The sequence below is a fragment of the Solanum pennellii genome, chromosome 3 (genome assembly GCF_001406875.1).
Source record: "Solanum pennellii chromosome 3, SPENNV200".
Taxonomy (NCBI): Eukaryota; Viridiplantae; Streptophyta; class Magnoliopsida; order Solanales; family Solanaceae; genus Solanum; species Solanum pennellii.
Window position 1 is genome coordinate 56,468,969 of NC_028639.1, and position 15,573 is coordinate 56,484,541.

General features: G+C 34.8%; 1 protein-coding gene across 1 annotated transcript; it reads left to right on the forward strand.

Moving 5' to 3' along the window:
• The first annotated feature begins 236 nt into the window (after positions 1 to 236).
• On the forward strand, positions 237 to 14,518 carry LOC107014982 (structural maintenance of chromosomes protein 2-1). Its single transcript, XM_015215124.2, has 21 exons — positions 237 to 742; positions 1,752 to 2,432; positions 2,571 to 2,714; positions 2,805 to 3,095; positions 3,204 to 3,389; positions 3,503 to 3,667; positions 3,745 to 3,804; positions 3,972 to 4,034; positions 8,365 to 8,456; positions 8,603 to 8,699; positions 9,474 to 9,590; positions 9,756 to 9,974; positions 11,088 to 11,228; positions 11,367 to 11,534; positions 11,626 to 11,810; positions 11,957 to 12,050; positions 12,118 to 12,206; positions 12,347 to 12,572; positions 13,683 to 13,757; positions 14,005 to 14,133; positions 14,271 to 14,518. The coding sequence occupies exons 1-20, from the start codon at positions 425 to 427 to the stop codon at positions 14,119 to 14,121; spliced, it is 3,528 nt and encodes a 1,175-aa protein (XP_015070610.1). The 5' UTR covers positions 237 to 424; the 3' UTR covers positions 14,122 to 14,133; positions 14,271 to 14,518.
• The last annotated feature ends 1,055 nt before the right edge of the window (positions 14,519 to 15,573 follow it).

The following is a 15,573-nucleotide window of genomic DNA, read 5'->3' on the forward strand; positions in this document are numbered from 1 at the left end:
TTTTAATACATATGATAAATTTAACATATGATTGCTATAAATGGTAATAAATAAAAAGTATTGCTAAAATCAGTAATTATTTATTAAAATATATCAATTTATGTAATTTTTCCAACTTAGATTCCCGAATGGCTATGGGCCTGGAAAGCCAACCCCAGGCCCAAAATCAGTCGACCCGACATAATTAAATACTCTTTTAACAACAAATAGGAGCCCTTAAATTCAAAAATAGAAAATGTGTTGAAAAATCCGTTTTCCCGCCTTAAAGCTCCCCCAATTGGGATTAATTTATCATCCCACATCTTCAAAGTTCAAACAATCATTCTTCAGTGAACAGTAGGGGTTTTGATCTCCAAAGCCCTATTTTACTTTTCATTTCTAGGGTTTTGATTTTCTCTCTGGGAACTCCTAGCTCTCAGTGACCATGCATGTCAAAGAAATTTGCTTGGAAGGGTTCAAGTCTTATGCAACAAGAACAGTCGTCTCGGGTTTCGATCCCTTTTTCAATGCAATAACAGGTTTGAATGGGTCCGGGAAATCCAATATTTTGGACTCTATTTGCTTTGTTTTAGGGATTACGAATTTGCAGCAGGTTAGGGCTTCTAATCTGCAGGAGTTGGTGTACAAGCAAGGCCAAGCTGGAATTACTAAAGCTACTGTGTCCGTTGTGTTTGATAATTCGGACCGTAGTCGAAGTCCTTTGGGATATGAAGATTGTGCCGAGATCACTGTTACCCGTCAGGTGCCTTCCATTTTCTCTTATTCTGGTTGAGAAAATATGTATAATTAGCTAATTGTGAAAATCTTCATTTTGAAGTTGAACTTGATGTTTGAATTTGCAGCCATTTTAGACTACGAATTTGGACGTGGTTACAATTTTGCAGTAAGAATGTCACTAATAAGTTAGTATATGTGGCAGAATTTGCATACAACTGTTGAAAAGAGTTCCCTGGACATACAGTTCTTCAATTGGTGCAAACCAAGGATTGAGCTTGTATCTTGATTGCCGAAAGAATATTGCTACTGGCTTTTATTATTTGGAATTGTTTAGTGAGTTCTCAAATAATTTAAATGTGGCCAACTCAATTACATGACTGGTTTTGGGGCTGTTTACAGGATATTAAGGCTTCTATTGTGCACATCGTTATGTAAACCAGCTCATGCCCCCTTTTCTCTTTCTAATCAGGCTTAACCATGCTTATAGGTGAAAAATCCTACAATGAGTTTACTACATTGCTCCCTCCGTCTACTTTTAGTTGTCCAACATTGACTTGACACACCCTTTAGAAGCCGTAAATAGAATGATAATTTTACCATATTACCCTTTGAACATAATAAATGCAATGCTTTGGAAGTGACTATAGTTATTAGTAAGGGTTAATTAGTAACTAAGTGATAAATTATCTCTTGGTTTTCTAATCTCGACAAGTAAAAACGGACATCTAGTTTTAGGATAGTGGACAAGTAAAACATGGATGGAGGGAGCATATTATATCTGTCAGTAGATAGTACTTCCGTGTTAAATAGAAGTTAGCAAGATCCGACTTGGAACTGATTGGTTAGATTGGAAGTTAAGGAGAAGCCAAGGATCTTGCTCTTCCCCTTCTCTTTTAAATCCTAATCCATTTGAAATCAATAACTGTTGCATAAAAATGCAGTCAAAGACTGAACTCTTCTTCTACTCATCCTTTATTAATATCTTTTATTCGCAAGGCTACTGTGTTAATCATTCAATGATCATATATTTCCAGATTGTAGTTGGTGGAAGGAACAAATATCTGATCAACGGGCACCTTGCACAGCCAAATCGAGTTCAGAATCTTTTTCACTCTGTGCAGCTAAATGTAAACAATCCACACTTTCTTATTATGCAAGGGCGCATAACAAAAGTCTTGAACATGAAACCTCCTGAAATCTTATCTATGCTTGAAGAAGCTGCTGGTACAAGAATGTACGAGACAAAGAAAGAAGCTGCCCTCAAAACTCTTGAAAAGAAACAAAGTAAAGTTGATGATATTGACAAGCTCTTAGATCAGGAAATTCTTCCTGCTTTGGAGAAGTTGAGGAAAGAGAGGATGCAGTATATGCAATGGGCGAATGGAAATGCAGAATTGGACAGACTTAAACGGTTTTGCATTGCCTATGAGTATGTTCAAGCTGAAAAAGTTATGGCTGATGCCGTACAGGGTTTAGAAGGTATGAAGTCTAAGATTACTGAATTTGATAGTAATGTGGGAAAGATGCAGGAAGAGATACAGGTAATGGAAAAGAGAGCATCAGAATTGCAAGCTGAGAAAGACGCAAATATGGGTGGGGAGATGAAGCTTTTGACTGAAAAGGTTGATGCTCTTTCATGTGATGTGGTGAAGGAAACATCCTTCTTAAAAAATCAAGAGGACATTCTAAAGACTGAGAAAAAAAATTGTGTAAAGGTCAGAACTTCATACTTCCCAGCCTTCCCTGTTTATAATTTTCCTTCTTCCCTCTCAGAGATTTCACTGTATTTTTCTGTTACTTGTCTGTTCTTAAGCTCCATTGTTATTATGTCCCTTGGATTCCTGACATTGCAGATTAAGAAAAATCTCGAAGAATTGAAGCAATCAGCAGAAGAAAAGGTTGCTGCTGTAAGTAAGGCTGAAGAAGGAGCATCAGACCTCAAGAAAAGAGCTGAGGAGCTTTCTATTAGTCTTGAAGCACATGAAAAGGAGTACCAGGTGAGCATATATGATTTTTTGTGGGGATAACTGCACAATGCCTATTAAATCCTATCACATCTCTATCAGCTGATCCTATTTCTCTTGTAGGGTGTGTTGGCCGGTAAGAGTAGTGGGAATGAGGAGAAATGCCTTGAAGAACAACTAGCCGATGCCAAAGTAGAAGTTGGAAATGCTGAAACAGAACTGAAACAGTTGCAAACAAAAATAAACCATTGTGAGAAAGAGCTAAAAGGGAAGAAAACCCAGCTATTATCAAAGCGTGAAGAAGCTGCTGCAGTGGAAAATGAGCTTAACAATGGGAAGAAGCAAGTGGAAAAGCTTCAAAAAGCTTTGGAATCTCTTTCATACAAAGAGGAGCAGATGGATTTATTACAAAGTGTACGTCTCTCTCTGGATGCCCCCAAAATCTAATCTACTCATACAAAAGTCATTTTTTAAATTCGTTGTGTTTTTCTTGTTGTTGATTGATGCTGTCTCTTAAATCAGGATCGTGGCATTGAAGTAGAGGCTATACAAAAGTTAAAAGATGAAATACGTGTTCTTTCCTCTCGTCTGTCCAATATTGACTTCACATATAGTGACCCAGTGAAGAATTTTAATAGATCAAAGGTGAAAGGCGTTGTCGCGAAACTCATTAAAGTGAAGGATAGTTCTGCAATGACTGCGCTAGAGGTTTGTGGATTACATGTATTATGATATTTTTCTTTAGTTCTCTAATAGTCTCATCCTGTAAGGGTTTACTATAGCTGATAAATATGTTGGTCATATTATTAAATCTTCTGCAGGTAGCTGCTGGAGGGAAGTTGTTTAATATTGTGGTAGACACAGAAGATACAGGAAAACAACTTCTACAAAAAGGCGGTCTTAGGAAGAGAGTGACTATTATACCCTTAAACAAAATTCAAACTTATCCTGTTCCACCAAGACATCAAAATGCTGCTGCTAGACTAGTAAGTCACTGCAATTTCATGATATGTAATGACCATCAGTTGGTGCTTTTATTAGAACACACGTGTTAATTTTACAGGTTGGGAAGGGCAACGCTGAAGTGGCAATTTCTCTAGTTGGATATGATGAAGAACTCAAAGTATGGCCCTACTCTACCAGTAATTCTTTGTTTCTGAGTTTGTAAATTTATAACAGAAATTTCTGTGTATGAGACCAACTTTGTGATATCTCATTATTGATTGGGCTTCTCTGGTTTCTGACTTGAAAGTTTTTGGATCCATCTGTTCTGTGTTGTGTTAATTACAGAGTGCAATGGAGTACGTATTTGGTTCAACATTTGTTTGCAAAACTGTTGATGCCGCACGAGAGGTAAGCTGCCAAATGTAATGTTTATAATATTGATAACTTTATATTAGTATGACATTTCTCATTGTCCTTGTTTCAATCTCGTTAAGATACCAGACGGCAGAAAATTATGTTCTTCAACTAAAGAAAGACTACCTAAGCTTTGTGTCTGTTTGAATTTCAGGGAATTAGTGATGTTAAACATGTTTTGATTTATTGAGTTAAGCAGGAAAATATGGAGAAACTTCCATCATATTTTCAGAATACCAGAGGAACTGAATATTTAGGGGTCGTTTGATAGGGTGTATAAGGATAATGCTAAAAAAAGTATATCAGTAATGCTTGCATTAATTATGCATTGTTTGGTTTGGTGTATTAAAAATAGCATGCATTGCATAATTTTCTTAAAAAGTAGTATTTATTTACAAAGATACCCTCCACAAATATGGTGGGAAAGATGTAATTTTTTTTTTGAGGGGCAGTTGTGTCTTTAACCATGCTAATGTATGCATTCAATCCCCTTGCATTACTAATCCCATGGATTTTCATGTAACAACAATACATTCATCAATTCAAAATAGAGTATTAGTTATAGATGCGCTAAAAATGACGCTAAGGGGAAGAATCCCAAAGCAAGCCTTAACTAGAATTCTACATAAAATCAGGCAGAGTTTTCTCTGATTTTGGGTCTATCCTAAAATACCTGTAAATCAATAACGTAGTCAATCAATCTCATCAATAATCCACCTTATTCATTAATAGACTATTCGAAGAGTAAAAATACTAATTCCAACTCCAAAACATAAGAAGTCTCATACTAGATACAAGTTTACAATACGAAAGAATACTCATAACTTCTAATAAATGGAATGACTATGGAGCAACTCTAAGAATTCCAACAAATGTTTATAACATCTAATAAGCCTGTTGTCCACGCGAATAAGTGCGGGTCTCACCAAGAATTAACAACTCGTAAGCTCCAGTTAAAGAAATCATTACCCATGTCACTTGCATTCTCTGTAAAATAAAACGAGGAGTGAGACACTAGCACAAATAGTAATATACACTAAACCACAACCATTTTAACGAGGGACAAGTCAAAAAACATGCTGTATAATAATCAAAATGATGAAATCACTGTCCTTTTAGAAACGTAACAATATTCAATCTATGTAAGCAAAATCAATGAGAACTTTTAGAAATAAACTCAGAAGAACACTTTCATATCAATCTTATATCTAGGAGGTTTCCAAGGATGAATCATGTAATCAGTGTGGCCTTCTCTTTAAAAAGTAGCCAATAACGGTGAACTCCTCATAAAGGAGTTAAATAATCATATCGGTAGATCCCTACTCGAGGATATCAGAAATGTTATGCTAGTTCTGCCTTCCCACAGCAAGGGCTTTATCGGTAATTTGTAACTACAAGGTGCACCAGATCTAACGAACCTGTCTTGTGGTCTTAAACTAACGATTTGTATAATGTGCCAAAATGTCTTTAATCTTGTGGTTTTAAACATGTCATATGGAATGTTGAAGTTAAAAAGTTGCCAAGTTTGGGAAGAGACATTCTTTTTGGAACAAACTAAAAGAGAAAAGTGAGACAAATAAATTAAAACAGAGGGAGTATGATTTTTGAACTCGATTGACATGGTGTTTAACTTCATATTCCAATAAAAATGAAGTTTTTGGGACTTCCATGTTGGAGGTCTCAAGTTCGAAATTCCTGGCAAACGAAAGCAAGGGGTTTGCCTTCTGGGTCGAACTCGGCGTACCAGGCTTGCCTAGTGTGGCTTACCTCTCCTATGTGGTTTGCGAGCTATTGCATAGGAGGCGGGCGTTTTACCCTGTGCGCACCTAAAGGATAGCGGCTGCGGGTTTCCCTTGTCATTAAAAAATAAATAAATTATATCACTCAACAACAACAATATACCCAGTGTGATCCCACACATGGGGTATGAGGAGGGTGGGATGTACTCAGACCTTAAAGAGGTAAAGACGTTTTCGATAGACCCTCAGCTCAAGAAAAACATTAAAAAATGTTTGACAAATACAATAAGCAAAAGCTATGGTGAACTTATATCATCCATCACGGACAAATATAAATACGCGCACACGGCACACCACATATATCTATAAACGTGTGAAATCACATATTTCTTTAATCCTTGCCTTTTTCACTGAAGCTTGCATTTTGGTTGCTTACCGCACTCAAAAGTTCATTAGACACTCAGTTATTTTTCGAGTTTTTTTTTCCTTTGATAATAATGCTTGACATAGTGCATGTAATACGAGACTCCTTTAAAGAGCTCTTCTTGCACATTATAACTTAATTTAGGGAAAAAAATTGTCAGAAAATGTTTTCTCTTCTGTAGTTTTCTTATCACATGCTATCACAGTCTCTAAAATTTTCATATAGTAGCAAAGCCTCCATAATCTTGGTAGAGATTTGATTAGCTTTTGGTTTACTGATAAGTGTCCACTTAAGTATGAAAATATTTACACCATATATACTATGTATTTAGTAGTAAAATATTACTTGCCTTGTAAGTGGCAGGTAATTACCATATGGACATAATTTTAAAACTCCTGTACTAGCAGTATTTCTTGTGTATTATTAATTTACACAATGTTAATGCCCGGAGAATACTTTTATTTTCAGTTCATGGTTCTGTGGTTGTTAATTTTCTTTTCCTATTTTCTTGTTGGCTGATTAGGCTTGTGGGTTTGGCTTTGTTAGTAGGGATAAGGTTTTTGTCAAATCTTTGTTGGAAACACTAAATTTTGATTCTTAACCGGTTTTGCCTCTTTTACATAAGAATCCTATTTACTGGTTCTGCTGTTAGTGTTGTAGAACATTACAGAGAAGTAGACTGTATCACATAGTATCACCATAAATTTAGATGAACGAAGGCTGAGATCTCAGTGTCTATGTGATTTTTCATCGAAACATAAACATCATCCACAAACTATTAACATATTTTGCAACTCCTGAATGTATTTATCTATTCAGATTGTATTTGTTGAGTTATGTATTTGGTCAAACTATTCCTGGTAGCATAGCAGGGATTGTGAGCTGATAATCTGGAAACAAAATGAAAAAATAATGATGCACTAGCATATTAAAATTTTGGGCACTATACAATTGTATACAATGAGAGAAAAAGCCCAAGTTAGTCCCTCATATTTGGTGTTGGAATCAAAGTTGTCCCTATTCTTTCACATGGAGTACTAGTAGTCCTTGTTTGCGAAGTAGGTGCATTTTAGTCTCTTCCCTATCTAACAGTTAAGTTTTGATGGAAGAGCAACTCACAGTCTGATCTCTGTGACATCTTATTTTGATAACTTTCTCTCTACAGTAATTCTAGCTCATATGCTACTCACAGTTCAACAAAATTTTATTTTTGCATCTTTTCTTCAATCCACTCCAAAATACCAATTCACACATTCTTGGTTTTAAAGACGAAGAACTGTCTGAAATGCCATCAACAGCTCATAACTAAATATTGCTAGTTTTTTAGTACATCATGGTGTGCGTAATCATGATTTGGGAATTCAAATCCTCTGTGAGTACTTCCAAATTTTTATTTCTTAAGAACAAAGTGTCAAATGTTAGTTCTGTCAATTATATATAGGCTTATGATGATAAAGTGCAGGGAAACGTGAAAACAGAGGTGCCAATCTGATGGAATTATGAATTTGTTCTTCACTACAGAGAAGAAAAGAGCGATCATCACCTAATCTAAAGCTTAAAAAAGTATAATTATTATACTAATTATGTGATTATAACCAAAGAAGAAGAGATTTATTAGTTTTTTATTCTTTCCCCATCATTTTATTTTATCCATGATTTTCAGCGCAGAAAGATCAACATACCCAGTGTGATCATTTCAATGCAGAAATACAAGAAAAAAACAATTGAACTTTAAATTTAATTTTTTGAAGTTGTGTATATGATAGTCTTCATTTCTATCTTTTTCTTGAAGTCCAAATTACTGGAGTTCTGCAGGATTTTTTTAATTACTTTTTTAAAACTTTGACCTTGATATTATTTATGAAATCTTTTACTTGATTAAAAAAACCATTACCTCAGCTGCTCAACGGCAAGAAATTGATGGTTGATTAGGGAGAAGCTAAAGAGTACCAGTTCAACAAACAAGGCGGAGTGTTAGTACTTCATGTTAACGAATAAGGATTTATTTGAGTCTTATCCCAAATATGGGTTATTTTGGGTAGTTTTCTCTATAAATGACTTTACTAGCTTTATGCAATGAGTTGCACGAAACTTCTCTTTTTCCACTTTCTTGTTTCATATTCCCTGATATCTGATCTGTATTTTATGAAATGAATTATAGGTTGCTTTTAGCCGGGAGGTTGGAATAACCAGCGTGACACTTGAAGGTGATATTTTTCAGCCTAGCGGACTTTTAACTGGCGGTAGTCGAAGGTAAGTGATCATCTGCTGCTTCAAATGAGTTTTTCATTCTTTTTTCTGGAAATTACTTTTGGAATATCTCTATTGTTTTGAGGGCTGTAGTACTACACATTTAATCATGACACGTGAAATTTAAAAGCATTAATAACTTTTTCCAGGGGTGGTGGTGATTTATTGAGACAACTTCATTCTTTGGCAGAGGCCCAATCAAAACTTTCTATTCATCAAAAGCGTCTCTCTGAAATTGATGCCAAGGTATGTCATGTATACTTTTGACAGCTGGGGAAAGGGATAAATCACAATTTAGGTGAATTTTCAGGATATGATGTTGGGTAGTAGCCATGTAGGTCATTAGTTTCTATAAATAAAATAAACCTGGGGCCTAACACAACTCCAGAAGCTAGCATCAAGTGAGGATAACAGTTCATTCATCAACAATTGTGGACCTCTTAACACACTCGTGGCACACTTGGCTTGTTTAACATGGACAACATAATATGAGGGCCCACATTGGGTTAACCAAGTAAGGACAGAGAAAATGAATTTTGCTTTGGCATCATGTGAGGAAATGGACCTTGGACCTAATGCAACTCCATGAGATAAGGATTGCCCAAGACCATCTAAGGAGACCCTAAGATGTGCTTGGGTTAACGAATCTCGATGCATGGATATATTGCTAATTCTAAGGTTTAATCATGGTCAAACAAGAGAAAGTTCTAAGGAATGTTTAAAGTTCTCTTCGGATAATCTTGCTTCATTGTAAGTCAATGACCATCTTTTTTAATTAGCGATTGCTTCAATCCCCTTAATTAAGAACTAGCTGGACAGTGCATGACAAAGTAAGTTCCAATATTGTATCATTTAGCGATTCTTTTGAGTGATCAGTATGGCAATGCAGAATTGAATTTGCTATACAAGCTTGAGCTCCATCATCTGACCCTTAGTCTTTTTTTAAAACTTTTATTCAGGATAAGTTGGTTTATTTTTGGCTCACTTGTGGACTTAACTTTTGTTGTTTCTGATGTTCAGATTAATCAGCTCATTCCCCTTCAAAGAAAATTCAAAGATCTTAAGGCTCAGTTGGAACTTGCATCTTATGATCTGTCTTTGTCCCAGAGCAGGGCCGAACAAAATGAGCATCACAAGGTTGTCCACCTTATCCTATTCAGTATCATTTTCTAATAGATGGACAGTGGCCTTTCCTTTTCCTTGGCATTTTGTCAATTCTTGTATCGTCTTCTCTATTTCCTCTTTAAAAATATTCGTAATAATGCTTGTAACATCTCCTAACATTTGTTATTTTGCCTGTAGCTTGGTGAACTTGTAAAAAAGATAGAGCAGGAGCTTGGAGAAGCAAAATCAGGTGTTGAAGAGAAAAAACTTGTCTACGAAAGCTGTCTGGCGAAAGTGTCATGTCTTGAAAAGTCAATTCATGACCATGCTGGTAATAGGGAGAGCAGACTGAAAGATCTAGAAAATAAGGTTAAGACTATAAAACGTCAGATGCAGTCTTCACTGAAGGACCTAAAGGTAGGTTTTTGGCGATTATATCACTTGTGAAAGTGATATGCAGTTATGCACTAGGGAGCGAATTGCTAGATTGATTTCTTTCATGAGTGTCCATATTAAAACAATATCATCACTTCTTGGTTTCCCTTATCCTCTAAGTAGTCTTACTGGCTGTTTGACCATGAATATTTTTAGTTTTTCTCGGAGTTGGATTCCGGAAGTTATGTTTGGCAATAAAATTTGAAATACACCAGAAAGTTGTTTTCACTCCAAATCACTTATAAAAATTCAAAAACAACTTAATTTGTATTCATGGCTAAACGCAACTCCAATTTCCAAATACCGTTTCACTTTGAAAACTAAATCTACTTTTTTCTAATTTCACAATTTTAGTGGCCAAATGGGCACGCGGAAATTATAACTGATAAAGAAAAATACTTGAAAGCTAATGATTGGAAAGTTATTGTCCTCAAAGTCAAGTAACCAACCTCTCAATGTCACAATCTTTGGTTTGTCAGTTTATTGCTACTTCATGACTACAAAAACTTTAATCACTTGTAGAAATAAAAGTTCTCGTAGCACTTGAGCATGCTTCTGCTTCTTACAACAACATGCCTCAAACCCAATCTAGTTGGGTTTGGCTATATAACTCCTTGTTACTGGCGTCGCTCCATTCACCAGCTTGTTTAGTGAGAGAATAATAGAAAAGTGAAAAGAAGATAATTCGTGCTAATTTATATCTGAAAATCTTGAAATGTCATACTAAGTTGAAATAGTGCAGTGGGGACAATATATATCATTCATGTAACCAACTGTCCAGTGGTATCTCCTGAATGTGTCTCCTATTAGATGTATTTTTTATTTCAGGTTATTAGTTCTGAAGGCCTTTTGATTTGCCTATTGTGATTTGTTTTCTACAGTATTCCAATGGTTTTCATCTAAATAACAGAAGAAAAGGACAATGTCTAAGATTTAAGATTTTACCAATTTGGGAATTTAGCCGAGTGGACGAGCTAGGACTGATACTACTTTAATTTCACATTGTTAACACTTATGCCATACATAGTTTGGCTGCTGCAAATGAAGATTTTCTGAATCTGTTAACCATAATGATATGATTGTTAATTCTTCAAGGGGCATGACAATGAAAAGGAGAGACTTATTATGGAGATGGAAGCTGTCAAACAGGAACATGCATCCCTTGAGAGTCAGTTAGTTTCTCTGAACAAACAGATTGATGATCTTGCATCTGAAGTGGATTCCCAAAAGGCAAAGGTGATCTTTGCAGACAGCATCATAGCATACACATAACAGAAGAGTTGCTTTTATTGCTAAACTAAAATGATAGACATTAATATTTATTTGTTTTCCTTGTTAACTTTCTTTGCGAGTTTTCTTGACTTTCTCTTGCAGCTTGCTTCTTTGAAACATGATGCTGGCCTTGCGCAGTCAGAACTTAACACAGCTCGTTTGAAGATCAAGGAATGTGATTCTCAAATCTCAAGCATTCTCAAGGAGCAGCAGCAACTTCAGAATAAAATTAGTGAAACCAATCTTGAGAAGAAGAAAATGGAAAATGAGGTTTACTAACTGTTAAATCTTGTTGCTTGTTCTTCTTCTTCTTGATGTCTTTTACGGGAAACTAACTTCTTTCATCCTAACCTCGTCAAAGGTGAAGCGCATGGAGATGGAACAAAAAGATTGTTCCTTGAAAGTTGAGAAATTAATAGAAAAACATTCTTGGATTGCATCTGAGAAGCAACTGTTTGGAAGAAGTGGTACTGATTATGATTTTGGATCTCGTGATCCTCGCGATGCAAGAGAGAATTTTGAAAAGCTTCAAGCTGATCAGTCAGGGTGAGAACCTAAAGCTTATTTTAAATGTTTATGCAATGATGCAGAACATTCCGTTTCTTCCCAAACAACAACAGTTAGTATGTGGACTTTGTCTAATCACACTGCTATGTTTACCTCTCCTTATACCTTCCCATTTTATGTTGAAGGCTTGAGAAGAGAGTGAATAAGAAGGTTATGTCGATGTTTGAAAAAGCTGAGGATGAGTACAATGACTTAATGTCAAAGAAGAATATTATTGAGGTCAGTATAATAGTGTAACTATATGTTTTCCCTTTATTATTTTTTTACTTTTGTTGTGTTCTTGCAGAATGACAAATCAAAAATTAAAAAGGTGATTGAAGAGCTTGATGAGAAGAAGAAGGAAACACTAAAAGTTACTTGGGAAAAAGTTAACAGGTAGCATATTTGTGCACTCTGTGATGATAACCTGTCATAAGATCCGCAAATTTGACATATATTTGTATTGAGTGTTAGAAGAATAGACATTATTCTTCAGATTCTACAAAATCTCAATTTAATATTTCATACTTCTTCAGAGATTTTGGATCCATATTTTCTACTTTATTACCTGGCACAATGGCAAAGTTGGATCCACCTGAAGGAGGCAGCTTCTTAGATGGCTTGGAGGTTCGTGTTGCATTTGGATCAGTTTGGAAACAATCACTATCTGAGCTTAGTGGTGGGCAGAGATCTCTACTTGCACTCTCTCTCATTCTGGCTTTGCTTCTTTTCAAGCCAGCCCCACTTTATATCCTGGACGAGGTATTGAAATTTCTTGAAGTAATATGCTCTGACATTTATCATATCGAGAAAGAGTATTTGATCATTAAACAATTGATCATTTATAAGAGGCTAAGTAATGTCAGTGATAAGCTCCTGATTCCTGAAGTGTGTACTGCAAGTTACTATTTTGGCAGAGTGCTCCATGTAGTTTTATGACAGTGGCCAGTCGCTATTACCATACAACTAATGAAGGAATTCATGTGTAAGAAATATCTTTTGATGCTGTGATAGAAGCATCTTTTGAAAAAACAAGTGAAAGAGCCAATCTGATGTTCATTCGTTTTCCTCTTGTATACTTTTAATTGAAGTAGCCATAGAGCAGAAGAAGCTAAGATAGACAAGGTTGACTCATAAGTCATTTCTCTCACCCATGTGGTCTATAGGCCGAGATAATATTTGATGTTCATCAAACTAGAGATTCATAGTTCCTCTGGAACACCCAAAGTACTTAATATGCTCTATGAACAATATGATTCTGTCAAACTTCAAAAGATTCCAATTATTTAAATTCATCCTCTCAGACATGGTTGGTGAGGATTCATATGACAGACCTTAACTTTTTCGGGATTGAGACACAGTTGTTGCTACAGGAAAAAACATATTTAATTTGACATTGTTATATTTAATTTGACATTGTTTTCTGTTATTACACAAAAGTTAAATTAGCATCTCCTCCTTCGTGCCAGTCACATGGTGTGGCATAAAGGGATGGAGGTAGTATTTAAGGCTATAGGCTGCGGAAAAATTGAAGTTTCCTTCAATGTCCATCTGTGTGTCTTATTCAATTGAAATTTTAAGAACTGTTGTATGTACTGAATTTTAAATAAGCATAATCTAATATTGATCTATTGATAGTTATGCTTACTGAATAATTTGTCATCTCAAAATTGTCTTCTTGTGAGCTACAAAAAAGCACCTTAACGTATTGAATAATTTTTTATTTTCTCTGTTATGTGTTTGGACATTTCCCATGCAACCCGACATTGCTGATGGTAATTGGTGCATATGAAATGCTTACTGAACCTTGTGACCAATTCTTACTTACCTTCCCACAGTTTACTAGTAATTTGCATCTTTATTGGTTGTCAGGTTGATGCAGCTCTTGACTTAAGTCATACACAGAACATTGGAAGAATGATCAAGAGTCATTTTCCACATTCTCAGGTTCGCTAGTTTATCATGATTGAATTTTAACAATGCTATGTTATCTCTTGAACAATACTTTTGGTGTGGAGAGCAACAAATAACATCAGTGACATACTTCTCTAGAAAATTTAATTGTTGTTAATGCTCATAACATGATTATCTAGTGGCTAACAATTAAAGAATACTCCAGCATAAATAGTTGTCAGATGAACAATGTTAACTATTCTGTAGCTTTTTTTAATTTCTGTTATTTTGGATTCTGCAGTTTATTGTTGTATCGTTGAAAGAGGGTATGTTTAACAATGCAAATGTTCTCTTCCGGACAAAATTTGTGGATGGTGTCTCAACGGTGCAGAGAACAGTTGCAGCTAAAAACAAATGATTTCACGATATGGTAAGACTGTAATTTTGTTTGCAGTAACTTCAAATTTGCATGTTATGTTTCTGTTAAAAGTTCTCCATTTGATGTCTAAATGCTCCTATTTGCTATTCACCTATATGTTTCTGCACTTCTATTTTTTTTTTTTGCAGATACTTGGGGGCATGTGTATATTCTTATTTCCCTCCAATATGTAGAAATTCTTATCCCTAATGCATTCTAATTATCTTGTTTGTATGATGTACTCTCCCCTATAGGCTCTCTTAGCTGTGCTTTAACCTTGTCTAACACCGTGCCATTTCTGCTTAAGTTAGCTTCTGTGACTAATTTTGGCTTATTTCTGTATCATTTATTTTTGCTGGTGGCATTTTGTTTATCTAAGTACTTTTTAGCTTTATCATAAGATATCCTCATTTTGATTTGGATGTCATCTCAAAAGACAGGCTCTTGAAATCCATGTAGTCAAAGAAAAATAGGGAATAGTGGTAAAAAGTTTACATATGTGATAATAATGAAAGTAGTTGAGTATTAAATTTTATACGTGTATACCATAGGTTCTATATTTTTTACATGCAAAGAAAATATACGGGAAAAGATTAAAAATATCCCTATTCTTTGATTAGTGGTTTAGAGTTATTTCATATTTTGGTCCTAAATTGCACACCTTGCTAGTTTTATTTGAATGTCACACACTATCTTTACGCTATCTGTCTTATATTATTTGTCCATGTTATTAAAATTATTTGTCAAAATTAATAAAAATCAAGATATAATTATATTTTTCTTTTAAATTAATTCTTTTATAAAAATATAAATATTATTAACGAAATTTAACAAATCTTTCGTCCTTAATCTTGATATTAATAAATAAAAGACATAAATATATTGGATTTTGAAAAAAATTAAGGAATCAATTAGTAAAAATACTTTTATAATTCATTTAAAAGAAAAATATAGACATAATATGAAACATATGGAATAGTAAATTGTTATAACGTGTGAAAATCCAAAAATCACATGATTATGATTCTCCACTCCCAACTTCCAACATGCTTTGCTCCATTCAATCATAAGTACTGCTAGTATTTTAATTTATTACTCTCATCTTTCTTAAAAATGAATTCTTTTTAACATGTTTGTTCCACGAAAAGTTACATTCCACTTTATTTTATACAAAATAATTGTCAATGATCAAAAAATAAAAAGTTACGTGGCAGCGCATGGCTCTAACCTTTAAAGGGGTTAAGTGGAGTCCGAAACTCAAACGGTAGAAAATATTAACAAAAATTCCAAAAGGGTATATAAAATTTTATATAAACCAAAACGGTAAAATCGCTTCGCCGGCAGCGATTTACTTCAACTGAAAAAGTAAAATCACTGCCCCAGCAGCGATTTTGCCAAAAAGTTTTTTTCTTCTTACAAATCGCTGCCAGGGCAGCGATTTATAAAAAAAAA